Genomic DNA, 19,699 nt, shown 5'->3' on the forward strand with positions numbered 1-19,699 from the left:
AATAGGTTTATTCCATGCTGAAAAGAGAAGAAAGACAACACAATGTTTCGGCTGTTTCAGGCTGCGCTGTTCTGCTTCCTATGGTGATATTTTTGCACAAAGCCCTATTGAGCAGTATTTTTTGCATTGTGAACGTGTGTACACAGCCGTTCCCCCTGGGTTCCAGTTGGTGCGTAATTACGCATCAATGAAAAACTGGAGGTTTAAGAAAAAAAAATTATCTCACTGATTTATGTGGAGGCTGTGAAAAGTCGTGGTCTTTAAAATGCATTTGGTTTGAAGGCTTTCTGTGTTTCCCTTCCAAATATATGGACAGAAGAATATTCGAGTGTGGTAAAAAAAATTGGCTTAAAAACGACAAAGTGAAGGCTGTGAAAACAGTCACAATGTATTTTGTTCACACAGCAAGTGTTTTTGTAACTCTAGGAGGTTGCATGAAAAAGCTACAGGCATGCCAATTGTAATCGTTTTTATTTTTAAATACATTTTAGAAAAGTGTCATCTATACAAAAAAGTTGCATTTAATACCACTCGATAGTTATATTAATAGAGATAAGCTCTCTATTAAAGCTCAGATCAAAGATCAAGCATAGATCAAACAGCAATATCTCACAGACTGGGACTGATCTGTGATCTGTGATGTGGTTGAGTGTGAATTGTGGTGCTCTAGCAGGCACAGCCGGCTAGCTGTGTCGAAAAATAAATGAAAACCGGTTTAACAACATACTGTAGTTTTTGTTAACACAAGTTTATCCGTGTAAAGACCATGGGCATTCTCAGAGTAGAATAGGCGTACCTTCCAATTAAAGACAGTTCCCCTTCCCCCCGCGGTTTATTCATATAAACCATATGGTCAGAAGGAGCACATAAAAAACGTTTCCAAAATAATAATTAAATTCTGAAAAGTATGAGTTTCTTTTACTGTGATAACGAGCACAATTATTCCTGGAAAATGGTAATCACTTAACTTTGAATGTTTTGTGATATTCAGAAAGACCAACAAATTCAATATACTGTCGATAATATTTATTATCAGTAATAATATCAGTAGCAGTTTGAAATTATTTGTTGTTATTAATAAATGCCTTAGCTTTGAACATGTTGTGATATTTAGAAATATAAAAATGTCAATATAATGCCAATAATACTTGCTATTTTAGTTTTTCAAAGAAATGTTAATTTGTTAAAAGAAAACTCGTGGCAATAGCTGGATTTGAATACCCAACCTCAGTGTTATACAGATGCAGCCATTCAAAACGCATGGAGTATTTCGCGGTACACCGCGGTGGGCGTGACACAGTATCACGCGGTGCATTGCGTCATTTGACGTCATGCCGGAAAGTATCCAGAATCACCTTGTAAAACCGCCAGGAGGAGCCTCTCATGTACAGCATTTGAGCTTTTAAATTTAAACTGTGTATTATAGCATGTTAATCATCAGTCATTAAAAAGTTGGTATATTTTATGAAAGCAAGATTGCTCAGTTGGACAAAAGTACACAACCTACCTTTATCATAAATATTTTAATTATGCAGAAATATTTTATGCATCAAAGCCTTTACCGAAGATATTATTAATAGTATTAATAATGAATGACTTTGGACAAGCTGTAAACTCAAGGTATTACGCTGGTCCACATACTTTCTAACTGTCATTTTAAATGAAAATACTTTTATTTTTTTCTTTGACAAACACCACAGCATTTCGCTGATCTAACTAACGAGGACAGGACATTAGCTAGCCAATACGATAAAGGAATGACTTTTTTTTGCTAATTTCTTTAGCACATTTGTACAAGCACTTGGAATCTGTCCAAGCCCTACTTTGTCAGGCATTTTCTTTTACTGTAACGGACCTAAAAACTCCCTTCTCATGTATCTGATACAAGTATCTTTTAATACAGTCTTTGCTGTGATATTTTGAGCTCTGGTTGGTTGAGTGTCGCAGTTTAAATAATTTTCGTTGTTAGAAATTATGAAACGCTCTGTTAAAAGCAAGGGAGTTTTTATATCTGTTATAGTAAAAGAAAATGGCCGATGAACTAGGTATTGAACAGTTTTTCAGTGCTCGTACAATCGATGGAAATGTTCAAATAAATGTGTTAAAGAAATAAAAAAGTTATTCCTATATCATATTGGCTAGCTAATGTCCCATCCTTGTTAGTTAGATCAACGAAATGCTGTGGTGGGTGTTACTTTTTGTCGATGAAAAAATAAAGTCTTTTCATTTAAAATGACGGTTGCAAATAGTGTGGACCAGCGTAATACTTTGAGTTTTACAGGTGGAGCTCATACAGCTGTGTCTGGATATCTATGTCAAATATTCAGCTAGTGTGTATTGTCTGTTTGGGGTTCTGTGGCATTCCACACGGCTGGGCAGCTTGTTCCCCCCTCCCGCTGAAGACTCAACCACTTGAAAATACCTGTGAAACCGGTTTAATTCGTCACAGCCAGCACTCCCGCAGAGAGTGATGAAAACCACATGAAAGACTTTGGTGCTTAAAATGTTTAGGGAGAAATGGAGTATTGGTGTGTGACTTGCAAAGTTAAAAGCTGCCTTTATTTTATTTCTTTCCGTCTCCACCTGCCAGTGAGCTCTGCCGCGCCCAGACCAGAGAGAGACACACGACGAGCCCTGCTAATAAAGCACCTTGAATTGAATGGAATTGAGAGAGAGAGGGGGGGAGGGCGAGAGAGAGAGACTGTGCTACCACTGCCAGCAGGGAGAAATAGAGAGAGGTGCACTTCCTACTGCACTGTGACAGATACTCTGGGATTAGAAAAACATTCTTCCCTAAACTCAGAAATCTAGTACCAGAGTTCCCACACCTGCCAGAATCACAATGGGTCCCAATCCTACTGGGAGAGGGAGGAGGGTACTTAGTTGAACTGGCAGCCCAGTATGTGATCTCCTGTCACAGCCTGAGGAACAGTGAGCCTGTCTCCCAATAATGCTCCTTCTGTCTACATTATATGTAAATATTCTATAATATGTCATTGTTGTAAATGTCTGTAATATGTCTGTAGATTAATATTGCTATTCTATTTTTTCAAAGAAATGTTTGTTAAAAGAAAAGTCGCGGCGCCGGCTGGATTTGAACACACAACCTGTGAGTTACTAGTGTGGCACGTAGACCAGAAGGCTTCTGGGGAAGTCACATGAAGAGAGGCGAAACAGCCCTACACAGCCCTGTCGCAGTGCACGAATATAATTATATCGTTATTAATTTCTTTAGATACACGATTCCATATTATATTAGCAGAAAAGCTTAAAACTACCACTTTTTATACATGCTATTTCACATGTTAGTTAAAGACTTCGATGCTTAAAATGTTTAGGGAGAAATGGAATACTGGTGTGTATTTTTTCTTTAAAGTACCGAGACCAGCGATATACTGTAATACTGTATGTTTATGTTCCAAAATCAGTCAACCAATCATGTACCGCAGTATTTTGCGTCATTGTGCATCACGATGCGCGAGGCTGTAGCCAATTACCCCCAGTACGTGTCTGTGCCGCGCACTTTGAATGGCTGCATCTGTAAGTCGGTCACTTAAGCCATCACGCCACTGACGCAGTTACTTGACAAGCAGTGAAACAGCCATACACATATCAATAGAAAGTCTTATACTACTATTTGTCCTACAAAACATGAATGTAATTATATCGTTATTAACTTCTTTAGATACGCGATTTCATATTATATTCCCTATTAATCAAATTCTAAAAGTATGCTTTTGTTTACTCCAATATCGAGCGTATTCACAGAAAAGCTTAAAACTATCACTTTTCTCACAAAGTACTGTATATAAACGTACAGTAACATGGTCAGAAGGAGCACGTTAAAACGATTCTTAAATAACGGAATAGTGTGGTGGGGTGGCTCTGTGGCTAAGGATCTGCGCCTGCGGCTAGAAGGTTGCCGGTTCAAATCCTGCAGCCAGCAGAGGAATCCTACTCTGTTGGGCTCCTGAGCAAGACCCTTAACCCCAACTACTCCAGGGGTGCTGTACAATGGCAGACCCTGTGCTCTGACCCTAGGCTCTCTCCCTATCTGTGTGTCTCATGGAGAGCAAGCTGGGGTATGCAAAAAGATAATTCCTAATGTAAGAAATTGTGAAGGGTTAATAAAGTGATGTTATTATTATTATTAACCACACGTAAGACTTTGATGCTTAAAATGTTTAGGGAGAAATGGAATACTGGTGTGTATTTTTTCTTTAAACTACCAATACCAGCAATATACAGTTTACATAATATGTTTATGTTCCCAAATTAATATCGTTTAAGAGCATGTGAAAGGCACGGTGAATCGGATATTCTCAAAACTTACCTTGTATGATTGGAAACGAATACGTGATCGGATCAAGTCTTTTCGTTTACAAAGACGGTTACAAAAAATGTGGACCAGGGTAATACATTGAGTTTACAGCTTGTCCAAGGTCATTCATTATTAATACTATAAGTAATATCTTTGGTAAAGACTTTGATGCTTAAAATATTTCTGCATAATTAAAATATTTATGATAAAGGTGGTAGGTTGTGTACTTTTGTCCAACTGAGCAACCTTGCTTTCATAAAATATACCAATTTTTTAATACATAATGATAACATGCTCTAATACACAGTTTAAATTTAAAAGTCTAAAGAGTATACAACTTAAATTCTTAATTGAATAAAGATTGTCCCTCAGCAGTGATTGGGATTCGAAACTGGGTGTTTTCTGGTGACAGCTCAAATGCTCTACACGAGAGGTTAAACTTTATTAGCTCCACCTGGCGGTTTTACAAGGTGATTCCGGATACTATTTACATAATCTAATTTGTATATGGTAGAGTGTGTCATGTCCTGAAATGAGGCGTTATGATGCGTTTGGATGCGACACACCCACCGCATTGTACTGCAGCATACCACCGCTCGTTTTGAATGGCTTCATCTGTATGTCAGATCCTTTACATAACATGAACCACTTTGTAGAAAGACATTAGTGCTGTTGTTTTCTATCAACAGACCAAAGCTGTAGCAAAGCAAAACCAAAAGGACAAAAAATGTTGGAGTCATCCCACCTTCTCGCCTCTCTCTCCTCGTTCGCCCTTTTCACCTCTCAGGCCAGGGAAGCCCTGCAAATAAGAAAAGGTCCTGCTCTCAGGTTTGTTGCTTGTCATCTTTTTGGACATCTGGAGATGCTATTATTTAACATTATTATTTAACAAGAAGTTGCAGTACTTAACTAAAGAGACCAATTTCACCACACTACCTATTTACTTACTTGCAGAGCATCTATCACTTTTGTACATTTTCACTTAAAAAATAAATTAAAAATTGCACCAGCTATAAAAACTTCTAAAAACATAATTTCCTCTCAAACTGATACCTGAACATGAACATACTTACATCTAATCCTGGTTCCCCCACTTTTCCCTATAAAACAAAACAACTCAACAAACTGATCACAATTAACAGGACAGTAAACGATATACAGAGTAACAGGGATGTATGATGTTTGCAACTAAGAATTAACTATAACATTCAAACATCATTAGAGAGCTCACTATGTTAAAGAAATTGTTAAAATATCTATTTTTAAAATACTTAAGTGATCTCCCGTGAAATCGTTTTTCCACGCCTTTAGGCTTTCCACTTTGATAGGTGAGCTGTTTAAAATTACATGCATATACATTCCCACAGATAAATTGTAATTATTTGAATTGTCATTCTTTTTAATGAGATAGCCCATACAGATACAGCCATTCAAATCGCGCGAAGTACGCTGCGTCAAAACGCGGTAGGCGTGGTGCATCATAACGCATCATACCGCTTGTTATGATAAAAGAAGCACCTTGTAAAATCGCCAGGTGGAGCTAATAAAGCTTAACGTCTCAAGTACAGCATTTGAGCTGTCTAAAGAAAATGCCCGGTTTCGAATCACGGTAACTCCTGAGGGACAATCTTTTTCCAATTAAGAATTTAAGATGTATACTCTTAAGACTTTTTATAATTTGAAACTGTGTATAACAGCATGTTAATCATGAAACATTAAAAATATGGTATATTTTATAAAAGCAAGATTGCTCAGTTGGACAAAAGTACACAATCTTCCACCTTCATCATAAATATTTTAATTATGCATCAATATTTTATGCATCAAAGTCTTTACGGAAGATATTATTATTATTAATAATGAATGACCTTAGACAGGCTGTGAGATCAGAGTATTACCGTGGTCAACCTTCTTTGTAACAGTCTGCATCAGTTTAACTCATTCACCTGTGATTACGTGAAGATATTTTGCATGCCCTTTTCAGCTACATCTTAAGTTGTCAAGTGGCGCGTTGGTGTAATGGCTTAGGCGTGTGCCTTCCATGCTGGAGGTCTGGGGTTTGAACCCAGCTGTTGCCATGAATTTTTTTTTAACAAATAAACATTTCTTTGAAAAACGAAAATAGTAAATATTATCGACACTATATTGAATTTGTTGGTATTTCTAAATATCACAACATGTTCAAATTTAAATAAGTTAAGTGATTAAACCTTTTCTATGAATACTTGTGCTCGTTATCACAGTAAAAGAAATGCATGCTTTCTAGAATTTGATTAATAGGGAACATAATATGGAATTGCGTTTCTAAAGAAATTAATAACGATATTAATTTATAGATCTTAATATATGGAATTATATATCTGGTAGTATTACTGTAATCCACTTTCTTTGTAAACATGTTTTATTTTTAATTTGACTCATTCACCCATGATGAATTGTGAGAGGGTGATAGATGGAGACAAGACGGAGGTTCTGTTATTAATTTCTTTAGATACGGATATGCGGTTCCATATTATATTACCTAATAATCAAATTCTAAAAAGTATGCCCTTCTTTCAGTTGGGTATGCATGATTAGCAACACGGGTTATTGTTATGATTTCTCTATTATCATCAAATGCCTCAACTCGTTCACTTGTGGTTATTTTGGAAACATTTTGACATGTTGCTTTTAACCACATTGCTGTCAATATTGTAGCAATAGACAAAATGAAACACTTGGAGTTTGTAATGTAGGGAGCTCTGAACGAGTTAAACTTTGATGCAGGACAAATAAATGTATTTCCCACAAGCTAAACTACAGTGGCAGTACAGTAGCAGTTTGAAATTATTTGTTGTTATTAATAAATCATGTAGCATCGAACATGTTGTGATATTTAGAAATATAAAAAATGTCAATATAGTGTCCATAATATTTGCTATTTTAGTTTTTCAAAGAAATGTTTATTTGTTAAAAGAAAACTCATAGCGACAGCTTGGGAACCTCCGACCTCCAGTATGCAAGGCACACACACGTAATCACAGGTGAATGAGTTAAACTGATGCAGACATTTACAAAGAAAGTGTATTACTGTGATAATTTGAGCTATATGAATATAATTACATCTTTATTAATTTCTTTAGATACATGATTCCATATTATATTCCCTATTAATCAAATTCTAAAAAGTATGTGTTTTTTTACTTTGATAACGAGCGCAGATATTCATAGGAAAGGTAAAAACATTGTAACTTTTTATGAAGTACTGTATATAAACTTAATATAGTCAGAAGGAGCACGTAAAAACTTTTCTAAAATAACCACAGTATGTAACCAAATGAAAGACTTTGATGCTTAAAATGTTTAGGAAGAAAGTGGAATACTGGTGTGTATTTTTTATTTAAACTACCAATATCACCAGTACCAGCCATATACAGTTTACATAATATGTTTATGTTCCTAAATTAATATTGTTTATGACCTTCAGACACGTTATCCTCCTCTTCTTTTTATGCTCAGCTACTAAAATGTCCTTTTAGTTGTAAAATTCCATATAAATATTCAATATTAAGTAGATTAAAACATGCATGGTAAAGAGATTAAATGATTAAATCTTTTCACTAACAACCAATGCACCACGAGTACCCCTGTCGGTCATTTTGGCCGGCCAATCACGCACTTCAGTACTGTAGATAATTTCGCGCGGTATGGGGTTGTACTGTGCATTTTGAATGGCTGCATCTGTATATTAGTCTGTTGTAAGCACTATCAACTATCTTTGAAGTCAATTCATTTATTTTTACTGAAACTGTCATGACAAGTGCTCTCCTGATTCCTTTAGGTGATGGTACTGGTCATGACAGAAATAAAATAAGATCACTTTGATAGCTTCACAAACTGGCACACATTCTTCAACAGTCAGCTGTGTTCAGTAAATATTGTATTGATGACTCATCAGTTTAAAAACAAATATTAAAAACAAATAATTTTAGAGGTGTTTTTTTCTAGACATGACCCTCATGAACAGAAGACCTGCAATACAAAGCTACTATTTAATGACTCTACCTTTTCACCTTTGGTACCGGGAAGGCCAACCAATCCAGTAGGACCTGGGGGACCCTAAAAACAGACAGAAAGCTGTTCTCATAAAGGGAGATATAAAAATTGCAGATCCAATTCAGGATGACATGAGATTAAAAATAAGCTATGAGTCCACTGTAATACCTCTGCATGGAGGTGAGACACTGATTTGTGGAACTGCAATAAAATACATCTGGAAATATGTCCTAAGTTCCACAGACAAAGTGTCATAGTACATCTTCAGCTAAAGCACGGGACTTGGAAGAAACTTTTTACATCTTTGTTGAACAGAGTGAAAACATCAGTTCACAAGAATGTAAAGCAGAAATGACTAGATGATTGCACGTGACAAAAGTTATTTTGCTCTGGCATCAGAAAAAGAAATAAATAGTGGGTAATATGTATGGAAGACCAATTACATAGAGCAAAGACAAAAATATGAATGGCTGAATAAAATAACATAGACCCCAGCCATGACTGAAGAACATAATGGAGACTTACTTTCAGTCCAGGGGGTCCCCTCTCTCCAGAATCTCCTTTATCCCCTTTCACTCCATCCATTCCAGGTTCCCCCTATAGAAAGCAATCAAAACAACTCACTCCTCAATAATGAAAAAAACAAGCTCCACTGAAATATCTATGTCCTCTAAAGGCAGGGCCGACCCAAGCTTTTTGGGCGCTCTAGGCAAGATCTTGGAAAGGTGCCCCTCCAGATCACAATTTGCACATACATTATCATCAGCTCCCACCCCAAAATGTATCTGATCATTTAGAACAATTAAATGAAAAGTATAACTAGAAAATGTTTATTAAGCAGTTTTGAAGAACACATAATAACTTACAAACAAGATCAAGAAGCAGACATTTTGCAAAGATAAAATGTACTTTAATACTGAAAGAAATAAGGTTAAATGTGAATCTGTTACCTTCTAGTAAAACACCTCAAGTAGGCCACATTTCTAGCTAATAAATGTGGCTTGTCTACTTTTCACTAGTTATATGGATCTGACAGACTTAAAACCAAATGAAATACATATATATTATTACAGTGACTTGATTCATATGTTTGGAGGATGGTGTGAGTTTACCAGTTGCAACTACATGTTTCTAATTTTAAACAATTACAACATAGTTTAATGCAAGATAAAGGTCATTTGTAATGTTTCATTATGTTAGATGTAATGAAAGATTTATAAAATTGATTATCCCAACATTTATTACTTTCCAAAATTAAATGAACAGCATTCAATGAAACAGCAACTGAAACTGCACTGATATTGTCATCTTCAGCAAAGATGAGAGTCATTTACAACATCGACAGTGAAATAAACTAGAACACTTACATCCACAACTGATAATATTATAGTTTATAACAAAATTTAACAGCCTATATTAGCAGAGCAGCAACAGAAAAGGCCACAGGAGGGAATTTTTGGCTTACATTTGAATATGTCAATTAAACAACTGTTGTGTTGCACACTGTTGTGTTGCACAGGGGGCCCCTGTTCATCTCACCCCAGATTTTCATCACTAACAGTACTGCTTTCACTCTCCACATATCTTCGCTGAGCAAGACAGCACTTCACTCTGCACAGAAGTTGCAGCCTTAAGCATGTACTGCAAACCTCTTTGGTCTACTTTTTCAAAAGGTTTGCTATCTGGTTTCTCCTGTACCGGAGGCACCCTGTTTCTGCCAGTCCTCACTCTGCACAGCAGGTTCAGCGGCCTAAAGCTAGCCCTTGTTCTGTGCAGAATGTTCAGCAGCCTCAAGCCAGCCTTCGCTCTGTGCAGCAGGTTTAGCAGCCCTCAGCGTCACCTTGTGCAGCAGTTTCAGTTCCAAGCCAGTTCTAAGCAGTGCCCAGTGCACCAGCCTCAGCTCCTTGCCTGCTCTCTGCATTGCCTGACTCAGCTCCAAGTCTGCCATGTTTAGAAGGCTCGCCATTCAATTATTCCGCACCCAAGGCTCCCTTTTTCGACCAACTGACTGTTCACAGCAGCCTCAGCTTAAGCCTGCTGTTCTACCCATTTGGTTCCCTTTTTAGTGAGCTCACCATTTGGTTTCTGTGTACCTGAGGCTCCCTTTTATGACTAACAGACAACAGCCTAGCAGCCTCTTCACAGTTTCTAGAGTCCTGCCCTTCCTCTTTGACTATTTATTTGGCTGCACTTTTTCCTTACTATTTTAGTTTTCAAAGAAATGTTTATTGGTTAAAAGAAAACTCATAGCGAGAGCTGGGTTCGAACTCCCGACCTCCAGCATGCAAGTCATATGCCAAAGCCATTACACCAATGCGCCACTTGATAACTTAACCTATAACTAAAAAAGGGCAGGCAAAAAGTTTCCAAGTAATCGCGGGGGAATTAATCAAATTGATGCAGATGTTTACAAAGAAAGTATACTGTAATAATTTGAGCTATATGAATATAATTATATCATCATTAATTTATTTAGATACGTGATTCCATCTTATATTCGCTATTAATCAGATTCTAAAAAGTATGTGTTTTTTTACTTTGATAACGAGCGTAAGTATTCATAGAACAGGTTAAAACTTTATAACTTTTTTTAAGTATATAAACTGAATATAGTCAGCACATATAGGATCACATAAAAACTTTTCCAAAATAACCACAGTATGTAACTGAATGAAAGACTTTGATGCTTAAAATGTTTATGAAGAAAGTGGAATACTGGTGTGTATTTTTTATTTAAACTACCAATAACAGCCAAATACAGTTTACATAATATGTTCATATTTCTAAATTAATATAGTTTATTACCTTCAGACATGTTATGCTCCTCTTCTTTTTATGCTCAGCTACTAAAATTTCCCTTTAGTTGTAAAATTCCATATTAATATTCAATATTAAGCAGATTTAAACATGCACAGTAAAGAGATTAAATAATCGTTTCACTAACAAGCAAGGCACCACGAGTGCTGCCTGTCGGTCATTTTGGCCAGCCAATCGTGTACTGCGGTATAGTGTGCTAAACTGTAGATAATTTCACGCAATACGGGGTTTTACCGTGCATTTTGAATGGCTGCATCTGTAGATAAACAGTGGTGTGTTAGAAAGCTTGTGAACCCTTAGAATTTTATGAATTTCTGCAAAAATATGATCAGATCTTCATCTAAGTCATAAAAATAGATAAAGAGAACCCAATAAAACAAACAACACACAAAAGGATATACTTTTTCATTCATTTATTGATCAAAATGATTCAACATTAAATGCCTTTGTCGGAAAAAGTATGTGAACCTCTAGGATTATCAGTTCAGTTAAGGGAATAATTAGAGTCAGGAGTGTCAATGGGGTGACAATCAGGTGTGAGTTTGGGTGGCCCTGCCCTATTTAAAAAATATAAACCTGAGTCACTTCACTACCAAAGTCTGGTCTTCACCACACAGGTTTGTGAACACACGCCATGCCTCGATAAAAGGAGATTTCTGAGGACCTCAGAAAAAAGAGTTGTCGATGCTCATCAGACTGGATAGTGTACAAATTGACACAAATTTAACACCATTGTTACTCTTCCTAGGAGTCTATTTTTTCCAGGAGATCACATAGAACCCCAGGGTAACATCTAAGGCTAATGCCAGTGTTCATGAGTCCACCATCAGGCAAACACTGAGCAAGAATAGTGTGCATTGGAGGATAGCAAGGAGAAAGCCACTACACTCCAAGAAGAACACTGCTGCCCATTTCAAGTTTGCTAAAGACCACCTGGATGAGCCAGAAGACTACTGGAAGAATATTCTGTGGATGGATGAGTCAAAAATAGAACTTTTTGGCTTAAATGAGAACGTTGTTTGGTGAAAGTTCATCCCAACCGTGAAACACGGTGGTGGCAGTATCATGGTTTGGGGCTGTTTTAATTCCACGGGACCAGGACAGCTTGCCATCATTGACAGAACTATGAATTCTGGATTGTACCAGCAAATACCAGCAAATTTTACAGGAGAAAGTCAGGGTATCAGTCCATGAACTGAAACTCAACAAAAGGTGGGTCTTGCAGCAAGACAATCACCCTAAACACACAAGTCAGTCTACCAAAGAATGGTTCAGCAGAAGAAATTTTGTGCTTTGGAATGGCCGAGTCACAGTCCAGACCTTAATCCAATAGAAACATGGCAGGACCTGAAGCAGGGAGTTCATGCAAGAAAGGCCACCAACATCACTGAGGTGAAGCAGTTCTGTAAGAGAAATGGGCCAAAATTCCTCCAAGCCAATTCCAAAGGGTTCACAAACTTTCTAGCACCACTGAATGTCAAGTTTTAAAAAGTTACCTTTGTGCCTGGAACACCTTGAAGACCCTAGAGAAAAAAAAAAGTATTTTTAAAAATAGTAGTTCAAAAGGTATTAAAAATGTACAATATTAAAAATGTGTGCGCATTCTTCCTTGCACTAGCAAGTTAAAATCATTCTACAAATTGCAATTATTCAACTATTTGCCTTGCTCTTTCTCTAACTTTACAGTACAGGATTATTTTCCATAAATTATGCACTTATTCCATGCACTTTACAGACTGGTGGTGTACTTTACCATGGGCCCTTGTTGGCCAGGGGGACCAGGAGGGCCAGGCGGAGAGATCATTTGAACCTGAAACATGAAAACAAAAAATAGTAAGGTCTTAACTTCTGCTTGCAGTGCCATGTAAGTCTAAGATATGTTATTCATCACAAGAAAGCCTCATATCAATAAAAACACAATCCTATAATTAAGCAGGTCACATTTCAATTTTGAGAAGTTCAAGTGCGGAGCTGCAACAGCAGACATTAGCTGCAAAGAAACAAGTTGCCCATGCTAAAAAGTAGAAGATACACAATGTTTTGGCTTTAGCACCTCCTTCAGCTGAAGGCTTCATACCAGAAGAAGGAGAAACAGCCAAAATGCTATGCTTCTTCTTTCTACTTTTCTGCATGGATTTAACCTTTACATGTTTCAATGTCTATCACAATGCAATGAAAAATACTTTACATGTAAAGTAAAAATACACTTTACCATGTAGGTCTTAATCCCAATTTGTGGTTGAATCATTCCAGCTTTTTATATGATATTTATTATATTGGGTAAAACTCACAAGGGTATCTTCCAGGCTTGACAAGATTGAGTCCCCTTTCTCTCCTTTTTGTCCATCAATACCCTAAAGCCCCCAGAATGAAAAATAAATAATGGAGTTATTCTATCAGTTCTTTAAATCAAGAATATATATTAACAGGTATTACTATTATCTTGACCAGAATGTAGACAATTTCAGATGTGTTTGCAACCAAAAGTATTGTCAAATGCAATGCAAATTAATGACTCATGACCGTGCCTCATTTAAAATAGTTATCTTTTTCCCTTCCTTTGTGTGGTGCTCTTCTCTTTTGACAACAATTTCCATTATACATCAATTAACAAAACAGGTCCATCATGTACTGTAGTTCTTTAATAAGTGGACTGGTAGGGAATTCAGCTATTCCTCGATTTGTATACACTTCATGTATCATCAATATGTAGGAACAAGACTATGTACTGTAAAACCAAACTAGTGGTTTTGAATACAGATTTTTCATGCTAGTGAATACATAACAGTACTCTATGTCTCTAGAAAGACATTGATATCTAAAATTAAATCACACTTACAGCAGGCCCAGACAGGCCCATTTCCCCTTTCTCTCCTTTCAGACCAGGCATTCCAGGAGTACCACTGTCTCCTTTCAAACCCTTTGGGCCCTGCATTCAGAAGGAAAATGAAACATTTTAATATAATTATACCCATTTTCTGGTGTATGTGAAAAAAAAAGACAATTGTTTTTTCTCCCAAGGCTTTAAAAACAGAGACATAGTTAGAGAATATATTCTGAGACTTAAGAACAATCTTATTAAATTTTAATATTGATGTCAGATCACATTCCAGCCATTGTGAATAACCACAGAATGCTTCTGTCTAACAAAGAAATTGTTACATGTTATTGCCAAGTCCAGTTAGCTGTGTGTTTCAGGTGCTAATTGAAAACTTGCTGGAATTCCATACTCAAGGACGAGGGTTGCCTACTTATGCATAAGACATTCCTATGGACAGCATCACTTCCTTATAGTTTTATACAGAGCTCTTGGGGCTTCAGATTTAACTTTGTCATCACAACCCTTCCCTTTCTGCTGGAATGCAGTCATTAACTCTTTGAGAACTGTCATTGTTACTGCTGATCAAATACAAGAAAGCTATCTGATTGGAACTTTATATTTTTCACAGGCGACAAGTTACATAACTCATAAATCAAGTCATACACAATGCCACAGTAGCATCTTCCAGCAGTTGTGCTGGTGCTGGTAGGCACACTCTTTGGGCCTCTTCCACCTTGTAGGTTTAAACTTGCTCTTGCTGAAGATTGTCTTTTTCTTGGCCATTACATCAAGATGAGGAGTGGGAGAGCTGCAGGCTCTGACATTCAGTGCTTAGTCAGTCTTCATAGCCACATTGTGGCCTAACCCCATCTTTGTGCTTAAGATCATGTCAGCCTTTTACGTGCACCAATTCTTTTGTGTCCAAGTTCCAGTAGCTTCACCATGTGTTGTGCCCCATCAGGGCACTGGAAAACTATACATAAAAGGCTGCATCTTTCAGAGCATAAAGTATGAGAACCTTATTGTGCTCTTCACTTGCCACCATCCAGGTATGCTGGTCTCCAAGCACCAGCTAACCAGGTGGATTGTAGAGACTACCCAGTTGGTCTACAAAAACTATGGCTTTCCCAATGTCCTTGGCTTCACTGCAATCTTCGTTATAGACCCTCTACAACAAAACGCCCATAGGACCTTTGCCTGTAAGCACTGTGCTAGTAAGCAGTGACTGCATTTGAACAGAAAGAGAACACTATGATACCATCATATCATCCACCTAAAAATAAATTAATTACTTAAATGTGGTAACTCTAAATGTTGAACTCGACAAAGATGAGTAAATAATTTTCACATGAGCCCAGCTTTGTAAGGCAATAAGTTCAAGAATACGAGACACAGCAAGGTCCAAATAAATAATTTAATGTTTCCAGTGGACTGGCAGTGAAACTGGCACTTCTCCATGAGATAATGAATGTGTTTCTTTTAGAAAACCAGTATTATGATATGCTTCTGCTTCTTTCTGCTTTTATGTGTTCATAAAGTAAGCTATGAAGACTCTTTTCATTTCACCACCTGGACAGTAGCGTCTACAGGCATGTTAGATACATCTACAATCAATAATTACCTTTTCCCCATCAACTCCAGGTGGTCCTGGTAATCCCAGTTCACCCTATTCCACAGATGAAAGTAACAATTACAGACTTAAGTTTATGAAGATCAACATTCTGGGCAAACGCATAATATAAGTCACAATTTTGCATCACTACCGCCAGGCACTGCTGCCCGATTCACTAGACAATTTCAAAGAGTACATACTATTATTTTTTAAAAGAAGCATTAAGCTTTCTTTGATTAAACATCAACCTTCTGCAAGTTATTAACAGACAATAATTTGTTTCTAATAGAGTTTCCTACTGTATTTTTGATGCCACACTCACAGATGGTAAATTTGTTTCCAAATAAACACATTCAAGTGAATTCTACTTTAAAATTGCACATCTTTGCAGCTCAAAGGCTATTTCTCTCGTTCAAGACTATGACAGCATTACACTGTTTTCAAAAGAGCTGTGTTGTAAAGAACTGAGCTTCATTTTTATTGAGAAACTGTTAATTTTTTGCATGAAAATTATAATTATAATGAACTGAACATTTGTTAGCTGTCAGACAATCTCTTGAATGTCACTTGTGCTGTGTGAGTTATAAGGCTTTTCATGATAATAACACCATTGGTTTACCTTTGGTCCTGGCTCTCCCATTAGACCTGGGGGACCAGGAGGACCAGGAGGACCCTGTGGAAGAACAGTAAAGATAAGGTCTACAATACAGAATCTGAACACTGGACAGGGTAGCAATACCCTGTGGGTACGTGGATAGTATGCTATTTACCATGCTGGACAGGTAGGATAAAACATTTTGTGAACTGCTAACGTTAAGTTTATTTTTACATAAAACCGTGTAAGGGATGTGTGAAAACATGATAAAGGAAATACAGTTTGGAATTTCCCTGTGTGCTTATTTTACCTCTGCTACAGCAGCAAATGACAAAAGTGTCAAGAGAAAGTCAAGAAAGTAGGTGTGGCCGGTCAAACAGTATTAAAAGTATATAAAGTATTAGGGGTAGTTGACACCACATTGGGCATTTGGTCAGGCTCCCATTCATCTCTGTCACACCCCTTTAGGTTCCTTTTCTTCCTCTTACATGCACTCGGAACTCCACATTCCATTGCTTCTGGGCCCTTTGTCTTCAGAGTCTCAACTTCACCAAGTTGATCCTGTTGCTCTCACTACTAGGGACCTCCTGCTCCTATTCCATTAGGCCACTGTTTCACACACAACCAGTGCCTCGGACTCCCATGTCCGCCTCCAGGCTTGAAATCCTCTCCCGCACTACACACTGTGTAGTCTCTTCCGCACTACACACTGTCCCTCTCTAACACACACTCACAACCTCTCTGGCGCCTCACTCTCACGCCCTTAGGTTGTGAACTCACAGCTGCCAGCACACCCCACTCACATCCCTGATACCAATGTATTGCCGGAGGGGGTCCCTCTACCACACAACCCACTCTGGTCCACACGCACTAAAACATTAATCAAAACACAACTCACTCATACAGTGGACACTGACAGCCCTGCTCTCTCACACCCTAGCAGGATGCTGTCACTTTCAGCGATCTCCTAAAGCTCCATTACTTCTATTATTCTCCTCCCAGACTGACATTCTCACTCTTTTCCTCACAGGCTATTCCTCTCACAATCCCCTTTGGGGTTGTCATTCCCACGCGCTCTTCTAACATTGCCCTGACTAGTAGAGTCTCACACCTGCTACTGTCATGCTTCAGCCTGGTTTTCTCACAGCAGAGCCTCCGCATTCATCCTCTCACCACTGCACAGCAAGACTGCTGATCTTTTTTTCTCCATAAAGTATTCAGAATAGTTTTAAACCACTCCTACACCTGCAGTTCATTCCACTCATCACATCAGGTGTGGTTTCCACAGCAACCTGTCTTCCCTAATCCAGACACTCCCTGCATTGCATCACAATAGCAGCAATGGGCCTTAAAACTACAATATTCAAAGAAGCATGTGGATTCAGAGCCAGGCAATAACAAAAGAGAAAAAAACAAAGGCTCTCAATAAACATTATGTTGTTTTATGTGCCATGTAAATTGCATAATCCACACTCTTTGTCATCAATTATTATTTAAGCAATGCATCCACATTTTACTAATGGAAGCACAGAAGTCATATCAAATAGATCAGAGGCTCAATAGAATACTATTCCAGATTAAATACTTGGGGTTGATCAAAGCTGAAAAAATTAATTACTTTATGATTAATTGCATTCACTAATATACAACAGATGCACGGAATAGGAAGTGCTATTATTTTTAAACAGATATCCATAAATGCAGCCTGAACACTTACTGGAATTCTGTGGTTGGGTTTTACAATATTTATAGTTCCAAGATGGAAACTGACCCATGAGACCTTACAAATGTAAAGCCACGCATAACATCCATGCTAGTAAAGAGCTCAAGACTGCTTACATTTCAGACATGTAAGTTCAGAAAGGATGCATACAAGCTGAATTGCAAACCAGTTTAAAAATCCTTAACTTAGATTTCCTTTTGACAAGAGAGATGTAATTCTTTCTTTGTGAAAAGGAAAACAAAGCTTGAAATAATAAACAAGACACATACAAGGAATAAAAAAATTGAGTACTGGTATTCAGACAAAAAATTCAATTTCTAAACTTGTTTGACAAAACAAAAAATAAAATAAACATCATAAAATATATTAAGCTTTTTAAACCAAATATCATTAATCATTTTAAAACTTTAAAGAATAATATTTTTTCTCAACCGTCATGCATTAAACCCACAATTTAATCCCGGTTATAAATACATCGGGAAAAAAAGGATACGGTTAATTAAAAAAAAATAATTTCTAGATCAATAGTTTTCCAGTTTTTTTCTTTTTAAAACAGTAGGAGCCTCTTAATATCATCTCATCTTGTTCCTGCATTTATAAAGTTGGTATATACACAATTTTACCTCTCTGTAATGCTTTCTGCAGAGTTAATGAAATATTAGTTATTCTAATATATATTTTGAGCATTTGCAAAGTTTAAATATTCACAGCACACAAAAGATGTGGGTGAGAAAAAGAAATCCATGCAATTCTGCTGATTACCGCAACACTGATGGCCCGGATTGCCTGGGAATAATAAAGATCACAAGATCAGTGCTTCTAAATGAAGCAACGTTGGTACAGAGTACACACTTTTGGTTTCCTGCCAGAAATAACAATGCAAAAGACTTCCACAAATAAAAATGTACACTATTTGTGTATCTGTAATTCATTTCATTTTTAGGGAATTAGATAATTTGCCAGAAGGTTTGTAATTGCAACTCACAACTGGCAACCCACTGAAGCTAAGCAGGTGTGAGCCTGGTCAGTACCTGGATGGGAGACCTCCTGGGAAAAACTAAGGTTGCTGCTGGAAGAGGTGTTAGTGGGGCCAGCAGGGGGCGCTTACCCTGCGGTCCACGTGGGTCCTAATGCCCCAGTATAGTGATGGGGACACTAGACTGTAAACAGGCACCATCCTTCGGATGAGATGTAAAACCGAGGTCCTGACTCTCTGTGGTCATTAAAAATCCCAGGGCGTTTCTCGAAAAGAGTAGGAGTGTAACCCCAGCGTTCTGGCCAAATTCCCCATTGGCCCTTACCAATCATGGCCTCCTAATAATCCCCCTCTATGAATTGGCTACATTACTCTGTTCTCCTCCGCACTGATAGCTGATGTGTGGTGAACGTTCTGGCGCACTATGGCTGCCGTCGCATCATTCAGGTGGATGCTGCACATTGGTGGTGGTGGAGGGGAGTCCCCATTACCTGTAAAGTGCTTTCAGTGGAGTGTCCAGAAAAGCGCTATATAAGTGTAAGTAATTATTATTATTATTAATTACTGATACTTTGCTTTAACGCATTGACTGTGTAGAATAGCATGGTTAAGGTGTCCATAACATTAAAGTATAAATGCAGTAAATCCTGTTTGAAAAAAATCTATTAAACTTAGAAGGTTAGTTACACTTTCACAAAAAATGAGACTTCTCTTCACAGCTCTGCTGAAGGTGACTGCCTCTGTTTGGTTTTAAACTCGGAAGCATTATCCATCCTTGTTTTGTTAGACCTCACTGTTA

At 37.5% G+C, this 19,699-nt stretch overlaps 1 protein-coding gene across 1 annotated transcript in view; it reads right to left on the reverse strand.

Annotated features, from left to right (window-relative positions):
* Positions 1 to 19,699, reverse strand: part of col23a1b (collagen type XXIII alpha 1 chain b) — a 74,955-nt gene that overhangs the window by 20,748 nt on the left and 34,508 nt on the right. Inside the window, exons 14-24 of the mRNA XM_088932854.1 lie at positions 18,687 to 18,710; positions 16,226 to 16,279; positions 15,616 to 15,660; positions 14,013 to 14,102; positions 13,465 to 13,527; positions 12,927 to 12,983; positions 12,670 to 12,696; positions 8,882 to 8,953; positions 8,366 to 8,419; positions 5,395 to 5,421; positions 5,067 to 5,120 (exon numbers count right to left, since the gene is read on the reverse strand). Of these exons, the coding sequence (XP_088788980.1) occupies positions 5,067 to 5,120; positions 5,395 to 5,421; positions 8,366 to 8,419; positions 8,882 to 8,953; positions 12,670 to 12,696; positions 12,927 to 12,983; positions 13,465 to 13,527; positions 14,013 to 14,102; positions 15,616 to 15,660; positions 16,226 to 16,279; positions 18,687 to 18,710 (567 nt within the window). The remainder of the gene's footprint in view (positions 1 to 5,066; positions 5,121 to 5,394; positions 5,422 to 8,365; positions 8,420 to 8,881; positions 8,954 to 12,669; positions 12,697 to 12,926; positions 12,984 to 13,464; positions 13,528 to 14,012; positions 14,103 to 15,615; positions 15,661 to 16,225; positions 16,280 to 18,686; positions 18,711 to 19,699) is intronic.

Source organism: Atractosteus spatula, chromosome 14 (genome assembly GCF_055471065.1).
Source record: "Atractosteus spatula isolate fAtrSpa1 chromosome 14, fAtrSpa1.hap1, whole genome shotgun sequence".
NCBI classification, from domain to species: domain Eukaryota; kingdom Metazoa; phylum Chordata; class Actinopteri; order Semionotiformes; family Lepisosteidae; genus Atractosteus; species Atractosteus spatula.